At 38.6% G+C, this 23653-nt stretch overlaps 1 protein-coding gene across 2 annotated transcripts in view; it reads right to left on the bottom strand.

Annotated features, from left to right (window-relative positions):
• The window catches only part of NFATC3 (nuclear factor of activated T cells 3), a 66542-nt gene that overhangs the window by 4627 nt on the left and 38262 nt on the right, over nucleotides 1-23653 (bottom strand). Inside the window, exons 4-10 of one of the 2 annotated variants that reach the window (XM_054389905.1) lie at nucleotides 20951-21150; nucleotides 19632-19804; nucleotides 18712-18852; nucleotides 17362-17417; nucleotides 16665-16791; nucleotides 14965-16017; nucleotides 7192-7293 (exon numbers count right to left, since the gene is read on the bottom strand). In XM_054389905.1, the coding sequence (XP_054245880.1) occupies nucleotides 7192-7293; nucleotides 14965-16017; nucleotides 16665-16791; nucleotides 17362-17417; nucleotides 18712-18852; nucleotides 19632-19804; nucleotides 20951-21150 (1852 nt within the window). The remainder of the gene's footprint in view (nucleotides 1-7191; nucleotides 7294-14964; nucleotides 16018-16664; nucleotides 16792-17361; nucleotides 17418-18711; nucleotides 18853-19631; nucleotides 19805-20950; nucleotides 21151-23653) is intronic. The other variant, XM_054389906.1, reaches the window with a different exon arrangement.

Raw genomic sequence — 23653 nt, 5'->3', positions numbered from 1 at the left:
AGTGAGTTTGAAAGGCAATGCAGTGCTACTGTGAATGTATATGAAATTCAACTCTGAAAACAAGGTTTGTCTCTATTATTTTAGTTTACTTTGGAAAGCGTTAAAATGTTCTTCTGTCATACACCCGCATGTAACCATGGAGGAGATCTGTCTTATCTAATAGTCCATCGCTGGCAGTGGGTCTCCCTTGCATGAATGCAAGGACAGCCTGTTAAAAATACACATTAATGCTGCCCAGAGGTTCAAATGGTTCAGATGAGCTATGTCATAACCAACTCCCTCCAGCATCACAAGACTTGCAATTTACTGGGCTTCAAAAACATCTTTACTGCAATGAACTTAACTGGCACTATGACCCTGAAAGTGGTGTGGCTGCAGGTAGGATACTTTTTGAAGTATGTTTACTCTCCTAACACAATGCAAAAGTAAACAGCTGTTCAAAAGCAAGACTTTAAAAAAAAAGAAACCCAAACAGCAACAACCACCAAAAAACAACCACAATTCAGCAGTTCATTGGTTAAGAACTTTGTTCCATCCGTTTCTGTTAGGGCACTTTTTAGCTTGCTCTAACCCCAGGACCTCTATTATCTATTGTATGCTACCCAGCAGTTGTTTCATGCAAATAAAGTATTGCAGATGTTCAGTACTACTGAAACTTTGCTGAGAGGTACAATAAAAAGTAACACAGCTAAGTACCTTCTGTATTTCATATTTGTTATTACTTCCTTTAAGTTCTGACATATCTCTATCTGTACTGGCAACATAGAACAAACTGCTCTGTACTGCTGCAACGTTTTGCAGGTCCCACAGGCAAAGGTGTTTGACAGCATGTAGCCATGTGGCATTACATGTCACATTGCACTGTGAACACAACAGCTGGTCATGGGGAGTTATTTGCTGAAGTTTTGCATAATTTATTACATAGAATATTACATTATAGGTTAGTTTGTGGTGTGTGTTTATCTTTCCGCAGTAATGATGGATTAGTTTACAGGGAGTTGAAGTGCAACAGCTCTGTCATACCTTTCCTGTTGCTGTTGAACTCTCTTGGCAGCACTGTTAGCATGCGGCTAGTACGCATCTAATGGCTTTAAAGGAAATGCAGTAGTGTGTCTTCTTCCCAACAGAAAACTTGACTAGAGTCATTTTACTTGCCACAGTCACTTTGTTAGAATTGCTCATTCTTTCAATCCAACCGCTCTTCAAGTGTACCTTTTCTTTAATTATTATTGTTAACCACCACCACCCTCCACCCTATCCCCCAATATCTATATCAGTGTTTTGTTAGAGTGCCAAGCAGGCCTACAGAGAAGTCCATAATCCTTGTTCCTGCAGTGTCTGGCAAAAGTGGTGTCACTTCTTTGCATACCACAGCCTCCTGACTAACTCATCTTCCTATCTGATACTTGCCAAGAGTGCCCATTTCAACTGTCTAGAAATATTTAAGCAACAAAGGGAGGAGGGAAGCCTGCAGACTCCAGAAAACATACTTTGGTTTAGATTATGTACGAAGTGATAAATCCTTTCAAAGAAAGCAGGATCTGCAGAAGCCTGCAGCTGAGATCAAAGTGTGCTATCCTTCTGTGGTGCAATAGTCTGGCTGCCAGGTTTGAGACCATGGGGTAGGGTGGTACTGGGAGCATAACTGGGAATTACTGGGTAACAGGCTAGAGAGGCATGGACCTGCTGCCTGTCCAGCATGCTTGTGAGCCCTACAAAGGATGAATGGGGATAGTACCCAGCTAGCATGCAAGCTAATGAGTGGAGGAACAAATGAGCAAATTTAAACCAGGAAAACAAGTTTCCTACAGAAGGCTGGTCTCTTAAAGCCTGAAAAAAATGTAAATGAACCGTGTTGAATATTTCCCAAAGTTAGGCCTTGTAGAAATCCCTTGGAACAGCTCACTGCAGCTATGTACAGCTTGGTTGTAAGGCACCAAATAGTGAGATGCTTCTGTATATCTAAACTGACATTTATCAGCATTATTGTATCTTTCTGACAGTGGAGTTGTATAAAAAAAAAAAAGTCTAAAGAGTAAATCATGCAGTCAGTAAAAAAGTGTTTCAAATCCTGTATAGAAATGTACGGGGCCAAAGGTAAAATCATGGTTTTTCCTTTCTGTAATAATTTGTGGTGGAGAAAATCGTATTAGTTTAAAGACTACAACAGAAACCCAAAGGTTAGCATTTGAATGCATATCACCTTCTTCTACACAGGACCACTCACAGGACATTCAGTGGTCTGTAATCAGAACTGAAAACTTAATTCATGAGCACAAACACAGGTTTTCTATAATGTTGTCTAGCAAAATCCATATTCTTAGGTGACAGAGAAGAAGTCCGTCTGAACAGTCCTGAGAGGATGAGCTCAGGTTACACCAAAAATGCTTTACAAATAAAAAAAAAAATTCTTTTCTTCCAGTGAACTTTTTATTCCACCTTTCCTTTTTTCAACTATGGGGTAATGTGGCTAAGCTCTCCTAGAAATATAGCTAGAAAGATTTCACATGCCTTTTTTGCTTAACCTTGAAAGCCATCCAGTTAACTAGATATGGGGAAGTTAAGATGCATGGCTTTTTATAACACTTCCTTTCTTCCTTCAGCACAAGCTTCTAGGGAAGGCTGCAGATCTCATTGAGGATTCAGTAATACTGATCTCAAGTATGTTAACGGTTGTCTGTGGTTTGTGTGCCAGCTTCATTTGTGTTACAGTTTATGCTTCTGTTTCCTCTTTAAAGAGAAAATTTCTTGAGACCTAAGATGGGAGACTTAAGAACAGTTATGTGAGTAGGAGTATGACTGTTCCAACCTATCACCACCTTCTCTGCTCCTTCTACCCCTCAGATTAAATCTGTGCTTGTCTGGTATATCCGATGTCATGTTCTGACTACTAATTCCATACCCTGGGCATTTATTTTCAAGAGGTGAAGAACCAGAAATAGCTTACATACTCAATTACAACAGAGATCTAGCTGATGTTTAGTAATCTTTAGTACCCACTGATCACCTACAATTGTTTTGGATGATCAAAAGTGTTACCAAATGGTTTATGTACCAATAATGCAGGTAGCTAATGTCAAAATCATGACTGGATCAGATGAAAAGAAGAGGGGGTGGTACACACTGCACCTCATAGAAATATGGTCAGTTCCTCCACTACAGAAGCACTAACTGCCTTTTGACAACTTGTTTGTCAGATATGGCAGATCAAAATGCAATACAAGTTGTGGGTTTTTTTTTCCTTCAAATCGGGCTGTCAAGTGGAAATGATTTTAACAACTTTCCTGTGTCTATTTGATTGACCTCTTTGGCACCTATCCCTGATTTCAAAATTTCACCTGTTACTTCATTTGCAGTAGTTTACCTTTTCTATCCCTATCATTTATACAGTCTAAACTGGCTGATAAATTTATATTAATAGTTAAATTATCTTCTGCACAATGTTTTTAACATGGTGGGGAGAGAACTTTTTGCTATAGCTAGATTAGATTGGACCTGTTAGTTTTGGCGGTACTGTAGTTCTGATTTGCAAAGATTTTTGTGTGGTGTATTTTTGTTGTTGGTTGGTTGGTTTTGTGGTGTTTGGATTTTTGTTTTGTTTGGGATTTTTGTTTATTTTCTTCGTCCCCATCTGTACTGTATTTAAAATGCACTGAAAGTGATCTAGAGGCTCAAGTCCCTATAGCCTTTCAAAAAAAAAAAATTTAAGTAGCATACTGAAGTTACTGCTCCAGTTGTCTGCTGCATGAGCAGACAGACTGTTCATGAAGATCTCTGAAAACTGTTGCAATTTACAATCCAGAGTTTTAAGTTAAACTCAAATTAGGGTGAGCAGCTCAGCCACTTGTACAGTGAATGACACAGAGCCAAGGGCACTAAGTTAGTTTATCAGCTGTCCCAATGGAGATGTGTCCTGTGAGTACTGCTGGCCAACTCCTCAGGAGATATTCTTACATACAGAAAGGTAACCTTAGCAGCCAATTGAACAGAACAAAGCTCTTGTTATGAAGCATGACATCATGATGAAAACTGGTGCTTTTAATAAGTTTCTGAGTGGTTTGGATAATTTTCTTTAAAGGACCGATTTAGTGTAACAAGTTGATAGAAAAGAAACTGGTGCTTTTGATATTCTACTCTGCCCTGGTGAGACCACACCTGGAGTGCTGTATCCAGTTTGGGGCTCCCCAATTCAGGAGAGATGGGGATCTCCTGGATAGAGTCCAATGGAGAGCTATGAGGGTGATGAAGGGACTTGATCTATCCTATAAAGAAAGTCAGAGAGGGCGTTTTAGTCATGGTCTCTTCTCCCAGGTTACTAGTGGTAGTAGGGAGATTTAGATGCAGGCTGCCTGAGGTGATCCTGCTTCAGTAGGTGGTTTGGACTTGATCGCTGGAAGTCCCTTCCAGCTCCTAATGTTCTGTGATTCTGTATGATACATTTGCAAGAACACTGCTTTTTCTCCACCACTGTTTTAATCAGTTCTCCAAGATCACCTTAACTTAGTCTCTCAGTGTGAGGCCAGTCACAATTTAACAGTCCATCTGTACATCTCTGCCACAATTTTATTATAGTTAGGATGTTCTCCTCAATTCATTTTTCTGGCTGGAGAGTCCTACTTGAGCCAACATGACTTCCATTCCAAGTCTTTGGTCATGTTAGTTCTCCTGAACCAACACACCCCTGACAGTTAGGATGTGGGCACATAACTAATCTATACAGTACCATTTGTTCCTTTTCTGCTGGTTTCCTAAATATTCCTAGCACTTATTCACCTGTTTAAGACTGCTTTTAAAGGCTGCTGAGCAAACCTTCATACAACTGGTCATTTTCAATTCAAGAGGACTCCAAACGAAATAGAGCAGAGAGCTTGTCACTGTATGTATGGAATTAAGACAAGATTCTTTTCCTTCCTGTACTGTAATTTCCATTCCCTTAACTGATTTTCTTTAATCATAAGGCTTTCCTGTAGAGGTTTCCAGACAGTTTTTGTTTTTCACTGCTCTGAATATCTGAGCAGCTATAGCCTCACATTTACCAACTTCCAGTCTCCTAGCTCCGTACCAGTCTTAAGCAAGGGGTTATACGTTACAGTTATTAGTTCTGTTGCTTACTCTTTTAGCTATTCTCTGGCACAGTAACTAGTTGAAGTGAATTGTCACTGTCTGCTTCTGTTTGTTCTGAAACCTTTTAACTGACACTTCAACTTGAGACAGGTCTTGCAACGTGTCCCTTTTCCAAAGGACTGTGGCATAAGACTCTCCACTTTCTCAACTATGAACATCAATACAAAACCTGTTCAAAGTTCATTTATTTTAATTGAATTCCTGATTTGCTGTCTGTTAGCTGGGTTTCACATTTCACCTATTCATTTTCATCCTCTTTTGTTTTCTGCATTTGGAAGGAGCTTGTAGTCTGTCTCACTACAGAGTGGTTGTACACTTCATCTGAACCTTTGTAAGTAGTTTGCAGACTGCTTGCAGCTATTTTACTCTTTTGGCCACCTATTTTTTTCTTAAGTGGTGTTATTTTTCCATTCTATTTTGAAGTCTTTTTGGAAGCAGTTCCTGTATGTTCCTTTGGACCAAATAAAGAGATATTTCCCCTTGTGGGTTCTTCCCATGACTTAGTGCTCCATAATGCAGTCACCACATTCACACTTCTGTAAAGGATGAATGCAGGATTCCATTAGTGTATTTCCTGCCTTTGCACACTGTGGCTCTCCTGTTCAGTAGTATAATTTAGAAGCTATACTTTTTAATTTAAGCCTGGTAGTTCAGTCTGTACACATGCAGTGCTACATTAGCATGTCTTCCTGTGTGAACATAGCCAGGTACTAATGTAACAGCAATCTTTCTTATACCAAATACCCAAAATGGCCATTATTTTAAATTAAAAAAAAAAGTTTCTCAGTTGTGTTGCTCTGATACTAGCAGTTGTTTGTCTGGATCTGAGATTCTGTTTGTGTGCCTTTTAATAAAGGGACCTGCTGGTGTAAGTTCTATAATTGCAACTGTGGTGATTAGTTGATAATACTGGTATTTGGGTGTTATTTTGGTATTACAACTGAGTTTTCCTGTTTCAAGAACTCTTCCAACAATTATTCTGTACCTACCAGCTTCTGAGTTACACAGTTTAGAACACAGAAATATCCTAAGCCATAGCTGGGATTTTACCAATTGATTTACTGTTTCAAGATCCAGAAACATCCGTTCAGAGTGAAGTCCTTTGCCTAGTTTTGCCATTCTAAAGAGTAGCTACTTACCTTACTAATAACATTTGGATAAGTAAGGAAAGCAGAACTAAGTCAATTTTTTGACCAATATTCATTGTAGTTTCATGGGCAAGCTGAAGATCAACTACACTATACTATAGGGGCTATACGCAGAACTTGATCACTTTACCATCAATCCAAATCACTATTAGCTATTCCCCTTTAAAAAAACTAAAGGGAAAGCAAAATGTGATATATGTGTCTACATATAAAAAAACATATATTGAAAAAAGAAGTGGGAGACACAGTATAGTGTTCTGACATTTTAGGCACGTTTGTAATACAGAGAAAAATAAAAAGAATGAGTATGAACACAAACAGGACCAATATACCATGTGTCAGTTTCTCATATCCTTGCTGTTGAACACAGTCATAATGCATAATTGTCTTGCTTATATCTGACATACAGAAGCTGAATGCATCTTAAAATCCAGATCATCTTTCCCAATTGGTGCACATTGAACTACAAATGTGTTTAAGAATCCATATCACTAGTACTTAGATTGCCAGTGCACACCACTGTATACAGCTGGTTCAACTTTGCACTGTTTCATCTTTTTAAAAAAAGCAGAAACATTTGGGATTTCTTAGTGTTACCTGAAGTGGTCACTCTACAGCTTTGCCCTTATTTGGTTTAAGATTTTAATATAGTCTTCTGTTGTGTCGTTAGATCCTACAGCACTTGGGAAGTTCAGTGGCAGCTATACGCTTTACTTGGATGTCTTTTCTGAGTGTGTGCACACCTGGTTCCCCACTTCTGAACTTACAGCTATTCCAGAACAGGCAGGTGTCTAGTTACAGCAACACTGAGCTTCTACGTAGCACCTTTCACTTGTACTTGTTAAGACTATTCAAACAGTTTCCCCTTTGCTTTGTGCTCCAATTTCAAACATTGAAGCATTTCAGTAAGCAGACTCACCCTCTAGATTTTCCACATAGGAGTTGGACATGAGTGCTGAATGTTGAGTCCATTTCTCTGTTGAACCTGATGGCTGGTATTCCAGGTCAGAGATAAAACTGTCTGTGTCAGAGAAGAAGACAGACATAACTACTGACTGGACTAAACCAAGAAGTTAGAGTTCACTCACCCAGGAAGTGACTTTTAGTTGTCTTTTAATAGCACTAACTTCAAATACCCAGTTTCATTCACAGCTACTACATATGTTGACACAAGTAACTATTTATAAATTATCAGAGTGACTATTAAAAACAATATACCTTATCTTGTATATTTAGTTACTTTTCAGTTAGTAGCTGGAGCCATAAAGGTAATGGTTAGGATTTTTGGATATCTGCCCTGTTGTATCATCATGGATTTTATACAACATAAATCTCACTTTAATATTTGTATTAGTTTAGAACATTCCACCTGCCCTTTTCTCAATCCACTTCACCTTCTGTGGTCAAATTAAGTCTTATGCTCCTTGACAGTACCTCCACTGAACGAGGTTGGCAAAAGAGTATAATAGATAAAACCTTTATTTTTATTTCTCCTTTAAACACAGGAAACTGTTGCTGTACACAGCTGTTAAGACAACCTGACAAGTAAAGGGGAAACTATGATTTGCCTAAGGTACTGAACTGCAGTCAGCCCACACAGAGTCTGAAGCACTGGAACACGAAGCGTTCTCTTGGTAGGGGTCACTCTATCAGACAGAAGCAATGTGACACATCACAAAGAGGTGCAAAACTGTATTCCACCGAACCATTCTTCCTGCAGAAAAAATGAACGTGGAATAGTGTATTCCATACTTGAACCAGCAAGGGCCTGTTTGTCCAGTTACAAATGGTAACTATGCAGAGCTTACAAGGCTGTTATGTGTTGGGTTTGGTTGATTTTTTTTTTTTTTTTTTAAATTTCCTGCCAAGACAGAGCTGCAAGTTTGGTAAATTAGATTTTAATACAATTAACAAAAGTACTCTAGAAACTGGCTAATTTCTGCCTTCTGGCTAGAGCCACACATTTCCTTTGCCAGTGTGATTTCTAAGCCCTCATTAGGGATGACTCCCGGGAGAATGAAACAGTCTATTCTTACTTCCTCCTGAAATTCAAGCAGTTCAAATGACTTGGATGACTTCTTATACTTGGTTGTATAAAGCATAATGTTAAATGGATTTCAGCAGGAAGTGGAAAGCATTAGTTGACTTTTACTGAAAATGTTCACTGCCATTTTGAAGAAAAGGAGTAGATGAAGGGCAAGTTCTTGTGAAATAACAGGACATTAAGGAAAGAATATGTATTTTATCCCCCAAGCTATAATAAAACCACAAAGAAAGTGAAATTTAAATACAGATACAATGAATCCAGGGAGATGGGCAGAAAACAACCTAGGGATGAAACAAATTCACTTTTATTGACAATCCTCTTTAAAGCTTGGGCTTTCAAAGGAGCAGACAACAAACACACTGACACAAAAGGCCTCCAGACAGAGCAGTGGTGTTAATTAGCTCTTTTTAAGCAAGTCTCTGCACCATAAAGTCTGCATAGTTCACACAGTAAGGATTCTTTGTAACTTTAGCAGGGAAATGCAATTCTGAGCTATTATTCTAATCAATGTCGTACACAGAGGGATTCTGAAGTTCTTCTTCCATGACCTACAAAGCTGCTGCCAAGACTGAGGGTTTGCTTTTATAAATACCTAATAAGACATGTTGTGTAGAACATACAATGTGGCTCCAGCCAGCACCTTCTGGAATGAAGCATGCAATTGCCTTGGGCACACCGTGTTTGTTATTTGTGAAACGTGGTAGATAAAGCAACAGTCTTTAAAAGTGTAGTTTAGCATAAAGATTTTGTTCAGTGCACACTTAAGTTAAATAGAACTTGGGCTACCAGCTAAATGTGTATTAAAAATGCCTTTCTACCTCAATTTCACAAACATTTGAAAGAGGTTTTTATTCCCTTAAGCAACACAACACACATTTTAGTACCCAAAGAATATAAAGCTAAGATTGAAACTATTAAACTAGAGTAAAAAAACCGAACTCCTCTGACATCCTATAGATCTATTTAACTGATGAAAAATTCATACTTTCATGAGCCACCTCTTTGTCTTGGCTCCTTTAAATAAAGAAAGGTTAAGAAAAACTTTAAACCCTGAATTATCTGCATCAGATGCAGGTCAAAGCAGCAAGTCAATGGGAGTTCTGTTATGGATACAGGTGGACCAAAAAGCTACTGGAGTTGTGCCATTTGGTTTTCAGGATCTCTTCCCACAGGAGTCAGGTGACTTTGTTTCATGTTGCTCTATCCAACTATAGGTTTAGCCTGTCTGTCCTGTACTACTCTATTGGACTAAAATAGGATGTGTGGGCAACAGCTCCTAAACTAGAGGATGTACTGGTCTTTTACAGTAGATCCCCAAAATATTGTAGAATGCAAGACTGTTTGTGATGTCACTAGAGTACTTGGCACAGAGGGGAGTTTTGGAGCAGGCTGTGCAAAGAGAAGTTTGCTGTAATTGTACAGGAGATGCTATGAGCTGTCCAGATTTGGTAGGACTGCATCATCCACCTCTTAATTTCCATGATTTACAGGACTGATGAGTGAACTACTGTATTTAGAGGTGATAAGAATCAGTAAACATCAAAGAACATTATGGAAATACTGCAGTTCTTCAGATGCAGGCCTTCTGTCAACTCCAGATAGACTTATCAGCTGCATTCATGTGAAGAATCCCTGCAGTTACATCACACTGGTTAGTGCAGTATATTTAGCCTAGTTTTGACTCCACATGACTAGCAAGTAGTACAGTGTCAACTTTCCCTAAAAACGAAAAGCTGCCAGGCTATAAGTAAGCCTCAGTATTCTCTTGTGTTGAGCAGCCAGCTGATTGTGTTGGTTTGTGATCAAAACCAGTCATATGGCAGGCGGTATCTGCAATTGCAAACCATCAAGGACATGGTGGGCTGCCTTGCAAGGTACCATTTCAAGCTGTAGGATGGGCTTACTTCTGCTAATATTTGGGTTCAATGCCAACTTTACTTGGTACTTCATTAACTGATAAAATTTGATTGTATGAAATGTTAGGATGAGTAGAGTTTTCCTGTGCATGTTACATTTTATAGCTATATAGACAGTCTGAATTGTGCCTGCAGACTTGCTACACAAGTTCTGCATTTATCTTGGTATAGTAACAAACCTCCCTGTTCATGTCACTTATGATCTCATACTATCTGCATGAAACTACTTCACTGAAGTCCGATGTTGACCCCTTTCTCTCACCCAAGGGTACAGATGAATCTCTCGCATACTAAGGATGAAGCATGAACCTTGAAGCTGGAGGACAGGTGTTGCATGGTGGAAAGCAGCACGAAAGCTCCTCAGTGTATTTTTGCTGGTGTCCCAAGGGCATGCCTAAGTCCTTCCAGCTCCGCTGCTGTTGCCAGCGCTTGCACTGTGATGTAGATGTACCACTAGCATTCAGTCAGTTCCTAACCTATTCTAGTTCTTACATGGGCATCTCTTTGTGCAGCTAGCTGAGCTTACTTTGTATTAGTTATAAGGTGTTCTGTGGCTCTCAGAAAGACAGAGGGAGTTTCATACATTAGCTGGTCATAGGTAGCTGAGGATTTATCTTAAGTTCTTGACACCTCAGCAGTCTGTAACTTGTCTTCTCAATACATGCCTGCCTTGCTGGCTGGCACAGATTCTATGAACACAGTGAATGAATCCTCTAGGAGATATGACCATAGCATTCTTTAACTATTGACAACGCCAGCTGAATAACATTCTCTTCACCTTTTTTCCCTGTTCCAGCCTTTTCCTTTCCATCAATTGCTCAGTCTGGCTTTCTCTCTATTTTATTCGTTACACCCATTTCTACAAGTAGATGCCCATTCTCTTCCAATATGTTTGAGGTTCTGCCTTAGCTCCTTACTCAACTTCAAAAACCTCATTGCAAGAGCCCATAAGCTTATGAGAATTTTGAAATTGCTAACTGCTTTATTATCATCTCCATATTGCCAGACAACATAACCTTAATATAACAGAATATTAAGAAATGAGGAGTTGGAACACAACCTTATGAAACCATTTATACTAACAGAATTTTCAAAATGCCTCTTATCGATGGTAATATTCTGAGATTTCCATCTACAATGCAGGTGTGTTCTTGTCCCACAAATCCAAGTTGGACACACTGCAAGATGCAACATTTTGTTCTGTGCTTGGAAGACAGTAAAAAACCCTTGAGTTTGGAATCTACATCAGCAAGAAGAAAGGGTTTTTTTAGCTGCTCTCCTGTGTAGTAAATTGGACCATAGCATTTAGTATTTTTGGTGTTCATGTAGACCTTGGATGCTGTTTGGCAGGACTCTGCCTCAATTCAGAATAACCCAAACTGTAAATATATTGAGAAATACAGTCATTCTCCAATACTTTCTTACTAGTTTCTACTGTGATTCTCCAGAATTTAAGATGAAGCTACTATAAAGAGCTACCTGTAAAGACATACACACTTGCTAGCAAAGATCAGAATCTCTGAGCTTCCCAGCAAGAGAATGTATCAACTAGAGAGTTATCACAGAACTATTAAGATGAATGAATGCAAATGGCTTGGAATTCTCCATGGAATGTGTCTGACAAAGGAGACTTACTGCTTTATGTACACAAAGTGGTTAGAGGATTTCAGTTATGATTTATAATAAGTCTACTGTATCTACTAGACTTTCTAATCTCCAGCTTTATGTAATGGAGATGTAATGAGTAACAAAGTGTAAGAGGATTAATAGAAGGTCATCCCAATTTGCTGAACACAGCCTATCATAATATCTTAAAAATGGTTAAACATTTGTATGTTAGAAATCTCATTGCTATACAAAGCCATGAAATCCAAGGCAAACTTGCTCCTAAACTGCAAACCTCAATAGATTAAATTCTACATCAGCAGTATTAAAATAGTTTCAAATCTAACACTTCACCACCACACATGGGGCACTTCTTAAAAAACAGTGTGTGTGGTAATAAGCCTGAACATTGGCTGAAGAGGCTCCAAGATTCACTTTTGGAGTCTTGCTTAAAGTAATGCATGTAACTACTAACTGGACTGCCAGTTTTCTAGGTGGGTTTTTTAGGTTTATTTTAGTTGTCTTGTTCAGGGCAGTGGGGGTTGTTTTTTGGAAGGTTGGTTGTTTGCTGGAGAAACTGATACTGTGTCTCAAGTAAACCACCTTAGTAATTCCAAGACTAATTTTGTCACAGGATAGGCACTTCCCTATTACATCCAAATCTTGTGAAAATTGCTTAAAATTTTGTTTTTGTGGCAAAGAAAATATCTACTATGCTAATTTTGAAATAGTTACTTAAAAGAAAGAAGATTAGTTATGCTGTCAAGATTATTTTTTTACTTTTTTAAGGCTACTGACATAGCAATTGAGACATGATTTGTAAAATTTTCAGTTGGCTTTGCTCTAATGTTTTATTTGGAGATCTTCAGTTGCTTGAATTGGAAAATGTGTTTTTAAGGGTTACCAACTGAATATTATCTGGGAGAACATACTTGATCCACATTCATTCATGTATGCAATTGTGTTAAGATATTTTTTCTTCATTGTTACAGCATGAGAATAACTGATTTGCTCCTTTTGTACAGGACCTAAAATTGAATTATACACAAAAGAGAAACTGAAATAATTTTTTAAAGTACAATAATACAGTAGACAAAAAAAATTCCTGTCTAAACATGCTGGTTTTATTATTATTTAAAGCTGATTAAGCAGAGGAATCATCTAGTCATGTTGAGAAAACTGAGCAGCTTCAAGACTTCTTGAAGCAGGTTTCAGAATAGACATCCAATTTGTTTTTGCAGATTGAACACCAAGAAAACACTGAACCCAGGCACTCAAGCAATTGGCAAATGACAGCAATATGAAACCAAGCTGAAGGTAATATCTGTGCTTGCAAATAGATTGTTGCTGCTACGTGGTAGTTTAGGATTTAAAACCTTGTTCAATTTTCCATAAAGGAAGTGTCTATAGTTCACCAGCTATCAGAACTTCTGTAGATTTCTATAGCAAGCTTTATTTAAAAAGGAAATTAAGCAAGCTGTGGCCATTTTATGTGTCTACACATTTATTATGCTCCTCTAAACTACTGGCAAGTGGCCACACTTCAAATGTGGGTCTTGCAGCTTTTCCAGCAATTCCATGTCTCTGTCAGCACAGAAACAACTCGGTAGTTTCACTGTATTAAGTAACAAATATTTTCTAAAAGCTACCAATATTTGTAATATTGGGGGGAAAAATTAGTAACAAACTTTTACTGTGCATTCATTTGAATTTCTGAGCAAGCATAAACTGCCAGGATGCTCAGAAACATTCAACACTTCAGTAAAACTTTTCACCTGTTATTTGGTTAGTTTCTTTATTTCTACATCTCTTCTGTGGGTGTGGAGGAAAGAAAGATGAGGAAAAGGTAGGTTATAACATGATAGCTCTTGAAATAGTCGATTGATTTCTCTCTCCACTAGTACAGGTATAGAAAATGCTATTTTTTGGTTGTATTCTGTTTCATAAAGCCCTGCTCTTCTCTCACTAAGTCCTTGATAGAATCAGCCTCTTCCTCTCTTTCTAAATAAAGTTAAGTTGATGGATAAACAGTGTTTCTAAAAAGAGAGCTTTGTTTAATTAGAGTGGCCATTTGACTGGAAGCCCAACTGCATTATCAGTTTCTCTCATGTTCTTCGTAGTATGCTATGTTTTTTTAGAGGCGTTTCTTATTACATCTTTTTACTACTGCCTGAAGGGAACAATAGCAAACCTCCTGTTATGCAGGGAACAGGGACTGACATGGATATTTAACAGATGGCCTACACTTAAGTCTTTACTGCAGATGCAATTAAGTAATTACTAGAGATGATTTTTAAAAAACAAACTGCAACAGTTAAGGCTGCTGTAGAAAAAAGATTTCCATCAACAATACCAAACAGCTTTTGCACACCTTGTAAGAACAGGCAGCCTGTCCTTAAAATCTTATCAGCATGACAAGTTCTTTACTTTGCTTTGCATCTCTGCCTCAAGTAGCCTAAGTTCAGGGTCTTTTTACTTGGTTGGACAGGCTTTGTAAATTAACATTGAGTATTTCAAGTACAGAACTTCATAGCCTGGTCTTTAGCAGTAGAATGTCCTTGCTCTGTTCATGTTACAAACAAGTGAGTTTCTCAAAAAGGTAGCCAGAGGGGCAAGGAGAAAGCAAACAGCTACTGCGAGCAGAGGTGCTGAACGATGACAGCATGGGCTACAGGACATCTGTGAAGCGACTAAGACAGTGCCAAAGTTCATAGAATATGTTTTCAAAAAACCTACCCTGCCCGTACCCAAGAGACAAAGCTCCAAACTACATTTTATGCAACTCCAGGTCTAATATTGTGACTTTCACTGAGGCATACTAACAAGAAAATCATAGAAACTTAGAGTTAATTCCTTGTATATAAAGGTGTCAATATGTGGATCTTCAAGCCCTATTTTTATGACAGAAACAAAGTCTATCAGCAAATTAGACTGATGTACTTGAACTTTACATCTACAAACTGTAGCTGATATAATTAGTTTTAAATAAGTCATTGTTTTGGCCACAAAAATGACTGATGATTTTAAAACATACCTCTGTGGAACGTGTTCTGAACAAAGCAACCTTCCCACACCTACTCTGTAGTTTAATGTACACTATATCCCAGTATTAAAATGCACTTACCATCATCTAATGTGATGTCCTGCAGTCCTATTGTTTGGAAATTCAATTCTCGATCTTCAGGTTCTGGTTTGATGCTAACAGCTGCCCCATCTGGTGAGAAGGGAGATGAGTCGCACACAGTGTGGTGCACAAGGGCCGGTGCTGCGTTGAGAGCGGCCAGCACTGGGCTGTGTGCCTGAGGAGAGTGCTGGCCCGAATGACTGGCCGTGGCTGGTGGTGGTGATGAGGCAGGTCCTGAGCTAGGAGACTGGTAAGGCATGGGCTGAAGCTGTGGTGAGGAGGGCCCAGACAGCGGTGAATGGACCAAAGGGTGGGAAGCTGTTGGGGATGGGGATGAAGCAGATGCTGGATTGGTGGAATGGTATGGGAGTTGCTGCAGCTGGGGAGAAGACTGCCCAAGGGACCGACTCATTGCAGAAGAGATGGAGCTCTGCCCAGTGCTTGGGCAGTGGTATCCCATCGATGGCAGGTGAGAAGATGACTGTCCTGAATGAGCTGGCTGTGCCAGTGGGTGCCCTGCTGTACTTGATGTTGTCACAGAACCTGAATTAGAAGAATGAAACTGCATTGGTGGTAGAGCTTGGCAGCTGAGGTTTATCAAATGAGGTACACCCGTGTCTTGCTGAAATGAAATAGTATCAAACCCTTGACTGGAGGCAGAGTTCATAGGAAGACAAGACTGTCCATTGTACACATCATTAGACTGCATAGGCTGGTAAGAAGGCCTCACAGGAGGTGCTGATGTTACCTGAAAAGACTGAACCACAGCAGGAGGCAAAACATGACACTCCTCATTTGGACTAAGGTTTCTACCTTGCATATGTGGCAGGTGGGATACTGCTGAGGTCACCATTGCTGTGTATGGTGGCTGAACTGGACACACAAGGCTCCTAGGTGATGTAGATAGTAAACTGTCATGTGGATGCCCTTGCTCTGGTGAAGGCAGTTGAGATCGGATAGAATGCAGGCCCTGGATGTTGCTTGTGTGAGGCAGGGCCAAGGAAGGAACAGCAGACAGATCCACCTCATCTCTGTGCTCTTGCTTCATTATAACTAGAAAAAGTAAAACGCTCCATTACAATCCCAACCCATTTGTATCCTGTGATAAATACACACCATGCTTTCTGAAAAGAAATCAGTAGCAGGCAAAGGAGGGGGCATTGCAGATCTTGCAGTTACCACTGCTTCACACCAAAGGGACAAGATTCTGCTGCTTTAACTACACGTGCAGTTAATATGGAGAGATTTCACTTCTGGTACTGCTACAAAATGTTTTCTCTCAATAGGCTGCAATGTGTCCAGAGTGGATTGACAACTGATTTATTTTTTTAAATTCTCCTTGTATCTAAACTTGGATATTTTCTGGACATTTGGGGGCAAAAGGGGGAATGCCTAAAACCTGTTATTCTATGATCTCGCTATCCTCCATGTTCTTACCAGGGTTATTGAGCAGTGCAGCTTCTGAGAATCACTATCATTCTCCAAGGAGAATGCAAAATTACTCCACAAAAACTGTAACAAAAAAACCCCTTGCTGTATTTTTGCCACTGTAGCTTATTACTCTATGTTTCGGCTTTAAGCAAACATAAGAAAGTTGTTACATAAACAATTCAAAACTACTCTTATATACTTGTCAAAAGCACAAGACTTATCCATGTCTACATAAAAAAGACCCAGAATGAAGTTTTTGTATTCAATACCTGGTGTGTAAGTAAAACGTTGAGACTGGCTTTTTTTCCTCTTGCCATTACAGAGATAAAACTGCACCTGAACTGCAGCTGTAATGGTTTTGTTATGGTATGGAGGAACTTCAAGTATGATGTTTGCCTATATGAGTTGAAACAAGAGAGTTTAAAATCTCAAATGCAAATGAAATTTAATTACAGAAAAACTAAACACTTACTGCAAAACTAAAGAAACTAATACTCTAAAATTGGGAAGTGTCAAGTTTCTGCATATTATATAGTAAGAGTATTATAAGCAGGTGTTCTGAAGGAAATGCTTTTAGTAAACATACGTCACCTAAAGAATGCTTTATCTGCCAGAACATTAAAAAAAGAAACAGTACTGAAGATTTGATAATTAGCTTAATGATCCAAAAGGTAAAAATAAATAAGGCACTTGAAATTATTTGTCATCTTAGCAAAATTATCTTCAGTTTTCTTTTCCAATTAGCAGTGATAAAAGAAACTGAGTTCACAAGAAGCACACTATTTCCAGTTTCTTCAAAGCATTATCTTAATGGCTGCTACATAGTATTAAACCAATTTTAGAAGTCTTCACCTATCTGAGTCAGACACTGATCTGCTTTACTAAATGAAGTATAAATTTCAGAACAATGTCTACCTTACTTTAGAAAGCCTTCTGTTTTAAGTAAGAAAAAAAAAATTTTCTCACCCCTTGACACTTCTCCCTAATTATTTTCCCTTCTACCTCCCACTGAGGTCGTCCATCTGTGGAGAGAAATTTGAAAATAATTCAAGAAAAATATTTTCCTAAAACGCTTAAATACTTCATCTTAGAAATTCTTAGTATCAGAGCATACCTCTTTTAGGTCAAAGAGGCCATTCAATAGACAGATTGTAAATGAAGTGTAAAGTACAGAGCTGCTTTGGGAGTTTCAACACTACAGAGGTTTTCCATAAGCAGCACTCTGCACATGAACAGAAGCTGCTGCCACTATGTTGTTACATCTTACCTGAAACGAGGCAGTCTGTGCTCTAAGCCTACTAGCAGATTTTTTGTTTCCCTGTGTTTCTAAAACCTGTTTTTGACAAGTAATTCAATTATGACTCAGATTTGTGACTATTCAAACAGGCCAATGACTTCATCTGTAAATCACCATGTGAGAGATAACATAGGCCATATCTTCATGCACATACCCACAGGTTATACATTGAAAACAAACACCCTTCCTTGAACTGAAAGACTCTGTTCAATTACAGGGCAAGCTGTCTGTGTTGTGAGGGCAATCAGTCACCTTGGTGAACCTCTCTTTGCCCTGACCTAGCATAACCCATTATCCTTAACCTAACTCTCAGCTCTCCATTGTTGAGCTTTGTTCAGGTTATCATTACATGGCTAGCACATTTCTCATGGCAGTGAAACACTCCCCTGGTGTGTCAAGCCAACACCTGTTTCACACTTGTAAGAAAGGTGGCTGTGTTCACACCCAGCTTGTTGCCAGTTATCTGACTCACATGTGCTCCTACCTGGTCACAGATACAAAGGGGGCACAGACACAGCTGCAGCAAACACCACACACCAAACCTGAGCCACATCTTAAGACTAAAAAGAAACATCCCCTAAGAGTAGCTTCTACAGAAAAACTTATGCATTTATATGGGGAAAAATATCCAATAGTGCTTTCTAACTAGTAGTTACTTCATTGCTTTAGGAGTAAGTTCCCATGCCATGATTAAATCAGGTGTAACATGACTCCTTGCCCAATGGTAGGTTTTCATTGATTCCCATTTCTAATTTCTTTTATAATAAGGAGAAAATATCATTTCAAGTACACACAATTCCAAGTAGGCTAGCCTGTAACTGTCTTCCTTAATCAGCAGTAACTATTTAATTACTAATTGCCAACCAGCATATAGATCAATGCCCAAACTGAAGTTTCAGATTACTGCTCCTGATTTCTTTTTCTTTCTACCTTTCTTTGTAACATCCTCACTTCCTAAAATCAAGCTCAGGTAGTGATTTTGGGATGATTAAAAAAAACCTCTGTAAGATAGTATTTACCTTGTCCTTTTTCAAAAAATATAATCTTGGATTCTGGAAGAAAATTGGATCCAGTCACCACCATTTCATGGCCTCCATTTACTGAGCAACTACTGATACTGTACTTCTCAATCTGAGGAAGTTCTTGAGCAGATCGCTGAGCTTTAAAAGAAAAAAAAAAAAACAAACCCCACAAACACCACCACCACACCAAAACAATAAAACAATCAAAGTAAAAATCATAATTACAATTTTAGTCATAGTGATATTTCTTTCATGATCCTAACTTTAAGAATCAGGAGTGAAACTAGCACAACCATCTTTTACATACATAGATCATATTTGTGTCAGATTGCTTTGTTTTCAAAATTATGATGAAATTGTCATTAGAGAAAAGAAACACCAGAAGTCCATGAATACCAAAGAGCAAAAATAGAATATCTTAGTTTAGGAATACTGGTTTAAAAGTTACTGTGGTATTTAGACACAAATTAAATTCTAGAAGAAAGATTGTTTCAGGTCATGTTTTAATTCCCTAGTGCTAGCATTTAATAATTGAACTCTCTAGAAGCTCATCTGTTCATTAGACAATACTGTATACAGACAAGTAACAGTATAGACTCATGTAAATTAAATAGGGTATTAGATCTTCCTCAAAGGAATTTTATTTTCACTGAAATCTATCAGCTGCCTCTGCTGACAACATGAGCTACTGCAGCTGTGTGACTGCAGTATTAGGTTTAAAGCCTAACACATTCTTTTTCCTCCAAACCTTCAGGCTGCCACTTGGCAAGTACCATCTTTAAATAAATATGATTTTGGCAGTTCACATCCTTCCATACAATGCTTTTACCCACACGTCATATATATGAATTCTGACAATCAATATTGTTAGAATGACCAGACTGCTGACATGCATAAGTATAAATTAGCAATCTTACAGCATTCCACAGGTATGGAAGCAGTCTGCAGAGATAAGACTTTTCCACTGGGCTGTGGGACGTGCACACGAAACACAAGCCGCACTCTGGTGTTCTTTCTTCCGATATCGGTCTCTCCTTTGCGGAGCTCTATGTCTGAATTGCGAAGCTTCAAAATACCTGCACAATCAATGCTGCAGACGGGAGGATGGATGCATTAGAAGAGAAGCGGAACAAAACCTATCAGGCTATTGCCAAAGTATATGCTGTTCAGCCTTTCTTTTGTGAAGGAATGAAGAGCCTTCCATTTTTCTGCACTAGGTTCTTTTAAATGTTATTTTAAATGCCTGCTGTTTTAAAGACCTGTTAGTGTAAAAAAAAAAAAAAAAAAAAGCAGCAAGTACTCTTGAAACATTCTGTCCTCCAAGTGTCTAGCTGCTGCTTTTTGAACTTTCCAAAGATGTGTTATTGCATATTGTTTAACCTTCAACAGGAGTTATTAAACATAGTAAACATAACTTACAAGGAGCAAGAGACCTGTATTTAATTCTGCCTTAGGGAGAAAGAGAATGACAAGTGTGGCCATCGGTCCCAGCTACCCTTCAACAGAGTTATCCATTATTCATACAACACACACATTTTAATCAGGTAACACATACACACACCACCTTGTGAGGAGTGCTGTCTTGTACATCATCATGGATTCAGTGCCCAACGGAACTAGCATAAAGTCTGCAACTAGGAAAATTTAAGCTGAGTTCAGAAGTTTATGTAAGAAAGAAATGTGCTATGTATGCAAACAATTGTGCTCTGTTCACTGACACTCCAGCTAGAGCAGGGCACTTTAATTGTTATTATAACTAACCATTATACTATTACTTAGTATGTTCTATCTGGCAGGACCTGAAAACTCAGAATAATGCAACTGCTAACAATCATAATGAAAAAAAATCTAAATAAGGAAAGCATTTACTAAGATACCCAGAGCTAAATCACCACATTAAATTAAGAAACAATCAACTGAAGCTTATGACTGTATTTTCCTAAGAAATGTCATACTGGCCAGTAACCCACATGCAATTCTACAGCTGTGGAGTCCCATCTCTGTATGGGCAAGTACAATCCAAGAAGCACTCATCTACCTCCCTGTCAGTCTCGAGAGCTGCCCTCCTCTCTACTCCTTTACTTCGGACTGCCTAAACACTGACATTTTTAAAGAGATGTCTCGCTCTTACTCAGAAGCTGTGGTTGTGGGAAGTATGCTTTCTACACCGTTTTTCTTTCACATTCATACAAATAAATAAAAAGCAAATTAGCAGTTACTTTAAGGTGTGCTGTACCTGGCTGACATGTTGTTTTCAGGAAGGAGTGGTATTTCCAGAACCTTTGTGCTGGCAATGATTATCTCTTGACTAGCTGTCGCAACTGTTTTTCCAGTGATCCGATGCACCTGGTAGAACGCATGAGGTCTTAAGTAGCGATCATCTGCTGTTCCAATGAACATTTGTAGGTTTACTGGCTTCTCACTGTAGCCCAGGAGCTGATGGAAACAGTAGATGTAATATTAAAATAAGTTGACTTTTACTGCCTTTGTGCATGCATGGTTAAAATACACGACCAGGACAAAGATTGAATAGTCAGAGTATTATTCAATAAACTTCTCCCTCCTCAGAAACCAGGAAACTGAGTACAGGTATCTGCCTCCCAATACAAGTATCAGCAAATACATTTACCAGAACAAATGGATGTCAAAACAGCTTTATTACTTTTGAGTGCCTCAGAGAGGAAAGAATCCTTTTAGATACAACATTTCTACATCAGAACTATGGTATATCAGAGGTGCATTTTTGATAGCATTTTTAAGCAAAGCCAAGTTATCAGTTTCACTAAGATACCCCTAGTAAACCTAGAAATACAAAAAATATTTTAAAGTTAGTTTTTGTACTACAGAATGCAGTGTTGAGTTTTAACAAGCTTCAGGGAATTTATGAATCTCTTCTGTTAGGATAAAGAAAATTTAATTCATAGCTAGCAAAGTCAAGTATGGTTTATTTTTGGCAAAGAGGGTTTTAGAAACTGAAATTTGAAAAATGTTAATTCATGTATCTTTCCTTAGATATGACTTACCATCAACAGACTCTGCTGTTACACAACCACCTATTGCTTACCTAACAGAAGTAAGTCTAGGCACAAAACACAATGAAACATCAGAAAAAAAACCACACCAACAAACCAACAAAGCCACACTCTAAAAGAAAAGGCTGTTTTCATCATAGGACACTGGCAACACACTATCCAAAATATTTAATGAAAAAAATGTAATCTGCAGGTTTCCTTTAGCCACTGCCATTCTAAATTCAAAGCCTACAAAAATATGTTTTAAGTCCATGAAGTTCACTTCACTTTCCTGCAACTGGCAAACTGAAGCATACTGCAAGTAAAATAATGTCTGAGCAACAATACCGCAGATTTACATGCCATCCATCTGGACATCAGACAACATTTACTCTTGGTTACTGTGTGTTGATAGTGGAGCATGAACACATAGTTCCTTTTTATATGTGATTTTTTTTTTCAATACAAAATAATGTTTTCATATTTTCTACGAGTCTGAGTTATTTTACAAGTTCTAAAAGGAAATGTATGCACGTGTTAGTTTAGCATTTACAACAGCCATCTTGTCCCAAGTTCTCAACACTGACTCCATCATCTATTTTCTTTAGAGTTAAAATTAAATCTTAACACAATGGAATACAGCCTAAATGTGACTTTGGTTGCATGTGTTCACTCTCATACTGGAAATTATATAAATTACAAGGCAGACCTATTAAAAAACTTGAATAAGTTCCAAATAGGGTCACTGTGACAAAAGCCAATTTCCAGTTAAAGCTATCCTCCCCTTCCTTAACAATGGCCATGTACACAACAGTTCTGGAGATCCTGGTGATAGGAGAAGCTGGGAGGAGGGAGTCATACTCAGAAAACTAAGCTGGTCTGTCAACATTCAGTAGAGATACTGTCCACTACAGAAGCCTACACAAAGCAAGAGCTTAACTTAGTGAAGCAAAAGACCCCATGCCAGCAGCTGCAGTGGTACTGCCTGTGAGACTCTGGCCATACACTACATTAGAATAGCTTAAGGCCAAGTCTCACACCAGGTTTTGCCTCCATTATTCTTGAGCCAGATACGGCCTCATTTCTGCCATGCATGTTGTGGGAAAGGAATGGGGTGGGAACATCTGGCATAAAATGCCTGCCCCATTTGCAGAGAAGTTCTATATCCATGAGCTGTCAAGTGCTGCTTCTGCAGGATGTTCCTGTGATACAAGCTCATGTGCTTGTCAACTGGCTCACACGGCTGCAATGCACAAGGCCTAGCAAAGCGGCAATGTCAAACTATGGTACTACAGCTTCAGAAGAAATGATCAAAGTCCCACAAGACGACCCTACAGGGTACTATCACGTTTAGTCACTTCCCCTCTGGTTCATATGTTAAATTAAAATGAGAAATGCAATGCCCGAGGGAAACTACTACAATGCAACAGAATACTTCTAAATTCCATAAAGTAATTTAGAAAAAAAACTCTGCATGGTGCAATATATAAATAAAACATCTCACAATTAAAAATGTTTTGCAATAACATCAGACAAAACCCTGAAAAGTTCATGCATATTTAAAAGCCATGTAGCACAAACCAGTTTCAGAACAAACAAGCCAACAAGCTGCACTCTCTGCCCCCCAACTATGTCATTTAGCTGCTTACCCTCTAGCTTTGTCTCAAATGAACTGCTGAAAAGGATCTGCAGTGAAGTCCTGTTCAAGGTACAGTAACGTATAGATTTGTACAGTAGTACAGACCAGCAAGGTTAACAGAGACCTCATGAATTTATATTTTGCAGAACGTCTGTTATTGCCTTTTTTCAAAGTAAAATAAAATGAGAACAGTATAGAACAAAACCATTGTCAAATTATAAAGACAGCCAATGTGTGCAAGCAAGAGTGGCAGTGAAGTAAGCTGGAAGGTGAGACAGAAAAGAATAAC

This window comes from Indicator indicator, chromosome 19 (assembly GCF_027791375.1).
Source record: "Indicator indicator isolate 239-I01 chromosome 19, UM_Iind_1.1, whole genome shotgun sequence".
Classification (NCBI taxonomy): Eukaryota; Metazoa; Chordata; class Aves; order Piciformes; family Indicatoridae; genus Indicator; species Indicator indicator.
This window is presented reverse-complemented; position numbering and strand designations above follow the sequence as displayed.